The 10,313-nt window shown below is 42.1% G+C and overlaps 1 protein-coding gene across 1 annotated transcript; it reads right to left on the reverse strand.

Moving 5' to 3' along the window:
• GCLM (glutamate-cysteine ligase modifier subunit) lies at positions 1-8,976 on the reverse strand. The gene is made up of 7 exons (XM_066555793.1): positions 8,761-8,976; positions 6,126-6,191; positions 5,692-5,776; positions 4,900-4,956; positions 3,496-3,698; positions 1,873-1,987; positions 1-171 (listed from the first exon to the last, which is right to left on the reverse strand). The coding sequence occupies exons 1-7, from the start codon at positions 8,878-8,880 to the stop codon at positions 2-4; spliced, it is 816 nt and encodes a 271-aa protein (XP_066411890.1). The 5' UTR covers positions 8,881-8,976; the 3' UTR covers position 1.
• Positions 8,977-10,313: the final 1,337 nt, after the last annotated feature.

Below are 10,313 nucleotides of genomic sequence, written 5' to 3' on the forward strand. Positions count from 1 at the left end.
TTTAAGATGCATTTCTTTTAGCTTGTATGATATAGCCTTTGGACTTGATAATTCCTCTGCTTTTAACAATGACTGAATACCGCAGAAGCCATAAAGGAATCCACTTGTTGGCTTTCATGTTCTGGATGCTTTCCTGGAGAACTTCTTGGAAACTTGCTTCACAAAGTAATTCTGAAGTTAAAAAGGGATATTTGTGCTTAAAACAGTATCATGTAAACAGCTGCAAAAAGCAACACTTAGTAAGAAAAGCCTTTTCCTACAGTCAAGATCTTAAGTGGTACCATAAACCCCTTAGACCCACTCTTCCAGAATGCATTTAGGATAAAAGCAGCTGAATATTACAAAATAAATCTCCAGGACACTTTTTTGCACCATTGAGTATTTCGCACAAAACTAACTGAGACTCAGGAATATCAAATTGAGTTGATCAGCAGAGTCATTAGTGGGAGAAAAAGAAAATTAGATTTGAGAAGCTAGCTAGACAAACCAGAGGTGAGTAAAGCTGAAATCAGCAAAGTACTGAGCATTCAGAGTTACCTCTGCAGTCACTGTAAAGTCAACATTCATAGTATTTCCCATAAGGGAGCTCATAATAACCATAAGCCCAGAAAGCCTTAAGAAAAATGGGCTTAAATGCCACAAAACAAGAAAAGAAGGCAAGCACAAATCCTCTGGAATGTTCATCAAAAGAACACTGTCTTTGGCGAGGAGTGCTCACCAAAAAGTCTCGATACTCTTCAGGTGACTATTACAGAACAGTTAGGCTGAGCAAACAACACATAAAGGAATCACAACTTGTGCTGTTTTCTATCAAATCCTCTTCTCCTGAATTTCATGACTTTCACTGGATACTATTGATTAAAATGCAAGTTGCATTTGGACTTCAGAGGACATGGAAATTGAATGGAAATTGTCAGATTGAATGGAAATTCATCTTGCATGCTGCCAGAGCAGTGATAAATCCTGCTCAGGCACTGATGAAATTCATTAGTTCTAACAGTGGTACTATGAAGTACATACTTAATAAGAAATGCTTCACATACTTTTTTTCTTTGGGATCAAGGGGAAAGAAAGGAGAAGGAAGGAAAAGTATCATCATGTATAATTAATCGTTACCAAGAATGTAGGGAAGGACTTAACTAAATATTAAGACTTTTTATTATTCCAACAAGGTGTTAAAGTGTCCAACACTCTTAAGGTGTTCTTAAGTGAAGAAGACTGATGATGTTTGAGAGAAATGAATGTCATATTGCAGAGTATTGTAGAGAACTGGTAACTCAGTTATACAGCTCAAAGGAAAGCCTCCAATTTCTTAATTCATTTAGCAAATAAATCATTGCATTAAAAAGTGAAGAATTTTCAACTCTTTTTGTAATGACATTATTTTAAGAAGTCAAGACTTTGAAAGAATCCCACTTAAAGCATAATAATTTTACAGATCTAATATTACCAAACTACTCAAAAATCAACTGGCCTTTAATATTTTTATCTAATCTATTTCACAAGTTCCAGGCAAGTACACTTTCATTTGTCATTTACTGGCCTTCAGCAATACATTGAATTCCATTTTTCTTAGAAATAAACGTACTACAAATTGCTCAGTAGGTTGTTCTTCTATTTATTTTATATTCTCTGATTAGAAGTATTTCAAGAAATTATCCAAGGCTGCAAGACTGTTTCAAGAAGGGGTGGGGGGAGGGGAGGAAGCAACTCTAACGTAACAGAAATATTTTATAAAGGAGAGACTTTTAGAATCCTTGGTTCAGGCCTCAAATTTAACAAACCCGGAAGTTCAGGAAAAGATTATTCCTGATTTTCTATTGAATAAATACATTTAGAAGTCTTCTGTTAACTTAATCAGAGAAGTCTTACCTTTGGGGTCATTGTGAGTTAGCAGCTGTATGTCACATTCTTTTGCAAATGCTGTGAGATCAGGTGGCATCACACAACAGGAAGCTAGGTTCACCTGATTACTACTTGGTTTCACCTGAGTAACAAAATATTTTTATAAGAAAAAAATACTAATGTACTTATATTAGCTGTTTCCCTCACATCTTCTATTACAACAGAAATTTTGCTTTGAACAATTTGCCTTTGACCATTGTTTTGAAGTCTGAGCAAGGCTAATTAATTCTGCATGATTAATTAATATAGGCAGCTGCAACACCTGCAATTCCCTGCAGCACACAGCCCAAAACAGGAGTAGGATCTAACTTCAGGTGCTTCCATATCAAGATGAGTGCAAACTCACTGCACTCTGGCTTTCTGTCTGCTGTACTCCCGAAACAGCAGCAGCAGCTTTACTTCCCCTCACCTCTAGTAAAAACATTATAGGGATGTTAGTTTGAAAAATACTTCAAATTTAAAAATCCAAACCCATTTTTGTTAGGGATATATTAATTAGCAATCTTCCATGCCAGGAGGCATGGAATCTTCCATGCCAGGATTGCCATGCAATCTTCCAGGCAAGTGCTTGATTCAGATCAAGTTAAAAGGGATGCTCTTCCAATGACTTTCTCCTCACAAACTGCATTCATGATCACCATGCAGGTGGTCATCAAATCCTGTTATTGCCCTCTATCAGTGTACATAAAACACTGAGGGTCACAAAGATGATCAAGTGACTGGAGCACCTCTCCTATGGGAACAGGCTGAGAGAGGAAAAGATGGCTCCAGAGAGACCTAAGAGTCCCTTCCAGTACCTTAAAGGGGCCACAAAAGAGCTGGAGAGGGATTTTTTGCAAGTGCATATGGTGATAAGACAAGGGGAATAACTTTAGACTGACAAGGCAGGCTTAGCTTAGCTATTAGGAAGAAATTCTTCAATGTGACAGTGCTGAGGGCACAGAGAAGTGCTGGATGGCTGCCCCATCCCTGGAAGTGTTCAAGGCCAGGTTGGATGGGGCTTTCAGCAACGTAGTCTACTGGGAAGTGTCCCTGTCCATGACAGGAGGCTTGGAACCAAATGACCTTTCAAACCATTTTATGGTGCTATGTCACTCTGGACAGCAGTCTTGTGCCATTTCATTCAGAGCCTGACTTCCTCTCTACATTTACACTTACCATTAAAACATCATTTCTCCAAGGGGAAATCCTTCCCTTTGTAACTCAGCTTAAAACGAAAACAGCTACATTTTCAGAGTCACTGGAATAAATCCGAAGGTTTAAGAGTACTGTTTGTACTCCTTCCTACATGTAAACTTCCAGTTCTTCAATCCTCAAACCTTCAGTACTTCAAAGAACCTGCTTCTGAACAGACCTGTGATTTCCAGCTGTTGCTGGTCAGTACATAAGAACACTGAACAAACAACAGTCATATTTGAGCCTCCCCCATCTTGAACATTATGACCATACACAAACTGTTGAAAATAACAGGGCTAATTAATATTTTATATAAAAACCATTTATAACAGAAGTTTGTAACAATGTGTCAGCCAAGAAAGCAAGCAGTTACTCTGTCCTAAGAAATGCTATGAGTAGGAAGTTGGTTCTCACCTGTGCCCACAGATACAGCTGCTCTAACAGTGTTTTATCTAGGTCAGAGGCACCTATGGCAACAATCTTTTTGTTTTGAACTAGATTTTCAAGTTCTTTCCAATAAGGTTGCAAATATTCCAAGGAGAGGTTAGTTCCATCTTCAACAGGAGGTGGGGAAATAATGACTGAGTCTAACTGAGCAACTCCGAGGGCAGAACATGCTGAGGAAAAAGAACAAACACTGCAAAATCTTTTATCAGATACGAACATAAACAGCACGACTCTTCAAATTTAGCAAAAACCACACCTCCTGCTTCACTCTGCTAGCTCTTCATTCAAGAAGAGCTTCAGGTCAAGAATAATAACACAACCTTTTTAGCAAAGATTCAAGAATACAGGTGAAGACCACGATTCAGTTTCAGGTCTTGGGAAAGCAAAAAACAAAACAATCAGAAAATGAACAAAAGCATGAAGCTTTTTCCTCCTTTTTAATGTTAAAACTGTATTTTTCTCTGAAGACACTGATGATAAACAAGTCTCTATTTCTTCACTCTCCATTTCTTTTAAAATTTGTAGCTTTCACTCTGAACTGTAACTAAAGTACAGGACATGGGTTAGGAAAACTACTTGATATGTGTGAGGAGTTAGAAAAGTGCAAGTCTTGGAGTCTCACTGAGCTTTAGGAAAAATGCAAGTCATGAGGCCTCTTAAGCACAGTGAATGGAGAAGAACTGCTGAGCTAATTATTTTCTTCAAGAGGAGGAGTCCATTATTGTACGTTTGACAAATGGTGGTAAAAATTACAATAAATAAGCTATTCTCTGGGGTATCAATAGAGAATAATGGTATCTGGCCCTTTCTTGTTTGGTCACCCCTTAAGCCCAACAAACTTCCAAAACAGTAAAGTTCATTGCTGCTCACAATTACTGCTACCTAAGGCCAACAGAACTTTATGCAGAGACACTGTATGGCATTTTCAGTAAAACCTAACTATTTCACCAGCTACTTGCAGCATTATTTTATTTCCTAAATAATCTCTGAAAGACTACTCAGTCAGTAGCAAAGTTCATGATGTTAAATGCAACTAACAAGAACTGGCAAGAATGGCTGTATCACTGCTATTAAAACTTCGCATGCTATTTACTTTTTAACAAGTTTTGTGTGAAAGAACAGAAACTTGCTTCTGCTTGTAGCAAGGAATCAGATTTGAGTTTGTGGATCCAAGGTCACAGTGATCCATTTAATAAGTTTACTGATGGAGCTACTGTGCAAATAGACTCGATTAAGTCTCTCTTAATAGGAAAACAGGATATACTTGTGACAGTGACCAAATACACCTCTTAGAAATAACATTAGAACTTTTTCCATCTAAGTTCTAGAGTAAAAAGGAAATCCTAGTTTAAGTTTGAGTTCCACACTTACCCAGGTCAACTGCGTCTCTGATTGATGAAGAATTTGATCCAACGATGAAAAGCTTTGCTATTTTCAAACAAACTGTAATCAATAACTAAACAAGCCAGGTATTACTAATATACAGCCATTTACTTTTGCTATAGTCACTATTAATGAGTTTTTGGGTAAAAGATTTTTAAAATATATACCGATTGCTTAAAAAATTGGAAAAAACCCAGTTTTTTGAAAGGTGCCTGCCCAATAAAGACACTATTCTCTTAAATTTCGATGTTGTGCAGTCTCGGAACAAGAAATCATCCAGCTGGATGATGGAGTAAGCTGTAAAGCATCAAGATGTGAAGCAGTAACAGTAACAACCTGTGTAAGAACAACAGATGTAATAGTACAAACAGACTTCTTCACAACTTACTGAGACTCAAAATGTACTAGAGTTAGTTTGGACTGCTTCCTTCAAGTTCATCATATTCAACCTGGAAAAATTATGCAAATAAATGTGCTTCCAATGCTATTTCTTAATTCCAGTATTATCTGTAATATTTTGCTTCAAAAATGTCAAAGATTCACGAAATACATTTAAAATATCTTGAGGTGATGCAAGTTAAACTAGAAAAATGCTGAGCTGCTTTAAAATCTGAAATATGAATTCAAGACTTTCTTAGCCAATGTTTAAGAACAGTGTGCAACAGTGTAATTTGATTCTGCAATTATAAAAGAAAGCAAAAAAACCCCATCTCTGAATATCCTATTAATGACTTCATATGAAACCTTTCCATGACACTGGATTTTTGACTGTGTTCTTACCTGATACTTTCAACTCATCCCTTTCTTCAGGATTTATTTTTTCTATAGCTTGAGCTACAGAACACTCCAGAACCTCCAGTGTTTCCTGTAGTAAGTACATGAGACTTAGGAGCAACGTCAAGAGGAGACAGTAAGCTCCTGAAGAATGTTTTTAGGTAATTTGAAAAAAAAAAAAAAGAAAAAGCAGTTGGAAACAAAAATAGTAGAAAATGCAAAGACAGAAAGCAAGTAAACCCAAGACTTCTTGATCACTGAGGGGACGTCAAAATAATGAAAGTATATGAAAGGCCTTATATGACCCTAATATAGAAAATACAAATTACTGCTTAGAATTATTGGAACAAGATTCAGTAGTAAGTTTTAGAAGCGTAACCAACTCTCTATGTCTTTGATGTCACATGGAAGATGGATAAGATGCATAACACCTCTCCTACCTGATTTTGGTCTTGGCTGATCTTTGAGCTCCACTCAGTCAGTGTTTTCTGGATGCAGTCTCGCACCTACAAAACATTTTTTCATGTTGAAGCGTGGGTATGTTCCAACCACACACAAACACAACAGTACAGAGATGGGCAGGACAGACTGCACAGCTGAACTAATGACACCACCCCACAGAAGATTCTTCCTTCACAGCTTCTAGCTGAAACTTGCTCAAACTGGTTTACATACATATTTTTCTCTCCTCTTCCACAGAGTTTTAGCAGTAATACAAGTACTGTAGTTATTTCTCAGACCAATGCCATCTTAAAAGGAAAGTACAATGCTAAGCAAACAAGGACATGGGGTGGCTTGGGGTTTTTTGTGCAGAAATTCCTAAGTTAGAGAGCAGTCAGATAAGAGTGTAAGTGCCCTGACACTGTAGAAATGAGACTTGACAATCAACCCCTAAATACTCATTGTATTAATTCCTTCTCTTTTTAGGATGCATACAACCCTTCCCATTTACTGCCCACCTACTGCACTAAGCAAAACCACTAATGCTTTTTAAGTCCTCCATCAGTGTAGGGGGAACCTACAGATCCTATGCCACACTTGCATTTTTCCTTCATCCACAGATGCAAAATAAACTTGGCTAAGATTCTGATAATGGCTTTTCTTGAACATAGTAAGACATAACTATTAAACCAGCTAACTAATTTTATACAGTACCAGTGCTGCAGCTGTAGCAGTGCTGTAGCTTCCCTCTGATCCACCCCAGGAGTTAAGCACAGGTACTGTCTGACTGCCACCTGCCACAGGTAGGAGCACTTCCACCAGCTGCTGCTTTACCTCACTTTCCACAGTGTATTTTATAACTGGGTGCATACCTACTTTGTGTACTAGTAAGCAGCCATTTCCCATGACACCCAACTCAAGAGAGCTCTAATACCATGCACAAACTAGAAGTCAACATCCCTGCCTGATATCAGACACAATACAGGAACAATACTTTGTGAACAGAAATACTATACATTCTTTCCATCATTTAAAACACTATAAAAACCCCTGGACCCAAAAGGCAAGAATTGACCATCCCAGTAAATAGTTAAGCACAATAACCCTTTAATAAAAGAACTCTTAATCCTATTTTGATACAATTTATATTGTTATCTTTTCCTTTCTGAGGGCAAGTGAGACAGTACTAAATTTTTATATGCCGCTGCTTTGCAGCTGCCACAGGACATATTTCTATTGCGGTTCCTATGCACCCGCCTCCGACTCCCAAGCACACCACTCCCCTGCCCTCAGGCCATGTGGAAAGAGCAGTGTATTCCACTGCTTTGATCAGCTTTTCCCAACACAGCTGCATCTCCTAACGCTGCCATTCACAGTTTGCAAAATTTTAGCTTACATTCTGCCACTGAGAACTGACTACCCCAAAGAGAGGAGTTAAAAGCTGATTGCAAATGATCCCATTTATTTGCTTTTGGAAGTACACCAACTCTGGAAAGCCAGTGGATTCCTCTGTAAACAAGTGAATTTTAGTACCTTAACTATTAGTTATGCACATTGGCCACTCTACTTAACAGCCCTCCAGAAACTACCCACACAAGGGTGCCCAGCATGACACAGCTATGTCTTCGTTACAGAATCCAGCCCTATTTCACACAGATCACAGAATGTTTAATAAGCAACCAGGTCAAATAAAACGTTATGTGGTCACGTTACAACCACATGACAGCTCAACAAGAGTATGATGAATTCTTCCTTCTTGTTACATCATCCTCCCTGCTGCCTTTCTTCTGCTTGTGCATGATTAATATGCAACCAACTAACTTCTAGGTTATCACTAGTTTGACTACATAGCAATAATCAGCCAAACCCATAGTTTTTCTCATTATTAAGTGATTCTGAGATTACTGTGCCATGACGAAACAGCAAATATGGTGGTTCTGAAGTTCATGGCCACAGCATCTCCAGACATTTTATGAGAACTATTCTAAGTATTGACACACACCGCTAAAGGCAATACTTTTAAGGTGATAATTAAAAAGCTCTTTTCAACTTCTTAACAAAGAATGACAGCTCTCTGCTTCAAAGAAGACAACTGCTACTTTTCCCAAGATCTGCCTCTATGAAGAAATTAAACTAACTTGCATAATCTGTAATGCAAGCTCGTACCTATGCATATTTTTATCTTACTAGTACAGTATAAGGGATCCCCTTTGCCATTACAGACAGCACTTAGATTTGTAAGTGTTTTAATCCTTCATTCCCGGGATCAGAAGGCTGGGCTCGCTCCTTCTCAGAGCAAACTGCTTCCGGGGGCCCCGGCCTCCCAACAGGGCAGAACACAACGAACGCACGAAAACAAACAAGCAAAACTCTGTTCTACCATTCCCATCTCGCGCCTCCCGAGGGCACCGGCAAGCGGGTGGCTCGGGAGCCAGAGCCCCTCCTCGCCGTGGCGGGCACCGGGCCAGCCGTGCGCCGCCGGAACGGGTCCCGCTCCGGACGCGCTCGGACCGCCGGGGAGCGGCACCCAGCGCTCCCTCAGCCGCCAGCCCGCCCGCGGCCCGGCCCGGGCCCCTCGCCCCAGGGCTGGCCTCCGCCGAGCGCCCCGAAGGGAAGCACCGGCCCGCCCCTCACCTCCTCGCCGGGGGTGGCCGGGCACTTCTTGCGGAGGCAGCCCCAATTGAGCAGGTTGCCGGTCTGCAGGGTGAGCGTGCCGGCGCGCTCCAGCAGGGCACGGGCGCCCTCGGTCCCCATGGCGCTGCTCAGGCGGTGGCCGGGGGGCTCTCCGCGACACCTGCGGCCCCGGGCAGCACCGTGCCGGCCGTGACTCAGCACCGGCACCGGGGCGAGGGGCGGCGCGGGGACAATAGGCGGCGGGGCGGGCCCGGCGCGGGAGCGGCACGGAGCGGAGCGCGCCCCGCCTCGCGCTGCCTTCACGGCGCGGGGCAGCCGCGGGCAGGCGCCCCCTGGCGGCGGCCGGGCCGCAGCACGCCGGGCAGCGTCTCCGGGGTCGGCCGGAGGGTGGGGCCGGGCTCTGGGGGGCGGGGCCTGGCAGAGGGCGGGGCCATTGGGGGCGGGGCCGGGCTCCCGGCGCCGCCGGGCTCGGGGGGCGTCGCGCCGCAGCAGGGCCGGGTCCGTGTGTCGGTCCCGGGTCCGTGTGTCGGTCCGGGCCCGAGGGCCAGCGGCCGCGGGAGCCCGACCCGGCATCGCGCCCAAGGGAGTACCCAAGGCACACGTGGCGCTGCCCGGTAGTAGCGGCCCGGGTTCGGTAACACCCCCCGAGCCGCGGCCGCGCCGGGCTATGGCTGCTGTTCAGGCTCAATAAATGAGAGGAACCATCTGAATTGTGCTCATGACGCGTTCCAATAACAGGTAGTCATTGACAGACACCGAGCTAAAAGGCCCAGAAGAAGCATCCAAATGCTTGCCCCTTCTGGCTGTCTTTGCATTTGGCTGAAACAGTGTCAGGGCAGCACTCCAGTTTTACACCAGCTGGTTCCAGTGAAGACACACCGGGTAAATCCTGAAGGATTATGGTTTGGGAGTATTTTCTTTTTTAAGATGAGGAGACTTCTGGAAGACCACACTGACCAAAATCCTTCTGTACTGGAGAGTTGAGGGGAGTGGCTTTTTTCTTCCGTAACTCATGTTAAACGGAACAGTGAGCCACAAATTCTAATTTTGCAATCAGCTTGGGAATTTGAATTGTGTTTCTAATAGATTTTTCTTCCTCAAGCTGTATTGTGCTAGTAGAGGGAACCAATTTGCATAACTTCTGTCACTCTGAAGCACTGCCTGATCGCTTTCTGGTACAGAAGGTTAGTTTAAACGTTCTTTATATTTGCGATCTGATTAATTTTTCATGTTGGGAAATGTTTTCATGAATTCTGTATGGTTACAGAGCATGTGGAAATTAATGTACTGAAAGAAATGCCAGCCTATTTGGAGAAGCAAATAATTTTGGTTTTGTTTTTTTCAGCATAAAAATCCAGAATGTCTAACCTGGCCCAAATGTTAATTCTCCAGTCTCAAGGTTAGCTTGTGAAGCAGTGTATGTTTCTGTATTTGCCCATATTTACACTAATAATGAATAATGTCCTGTTAGGGCTTTCTGATCAGCTTTTTGGCCTTCCAGCAGAGGCCTTTTCTTTTGGTGAAATTTATTATTTGATATTTCAGAAGTTTTG

This window comes from Molothrus aeneus, chromosome 9, assembly GCF_037042795.1.
Source record: "Molothrus aeneus isolate 106 chromosome 9, BPBGC_Maene_1.0, whole genome shotgun sequence".
NCBI lineage: Eukaryota > Metazoa > Chordata > Aves > Passeriformes > Icteridae > Molothrus > Molothrus aeneus.

Coding starts and splice junctions, on each gene's coding strand:
- GCLM (XM_066555793.1), bottom strand. CDS start 8,880: ATGGGGACCGAGGGCGCCCGTGCCCTGCTGGAGCGCGCCGGCACGCTC. Junction 6,192..8,760: donor CGGCCACCCCCGGCGAGGAG/GTGAGGGGCGGG, acceptor AATGTTTTGTAG/GTGCGAGACTGCATCCAGAA. Junction 1,988..3,495: donor AGCTGTATCTGTGGGCACAG/GTGAGAACCAAC, acceptor TTTGTTACTCAG/GTGAAACCAAGTAGTAATCA.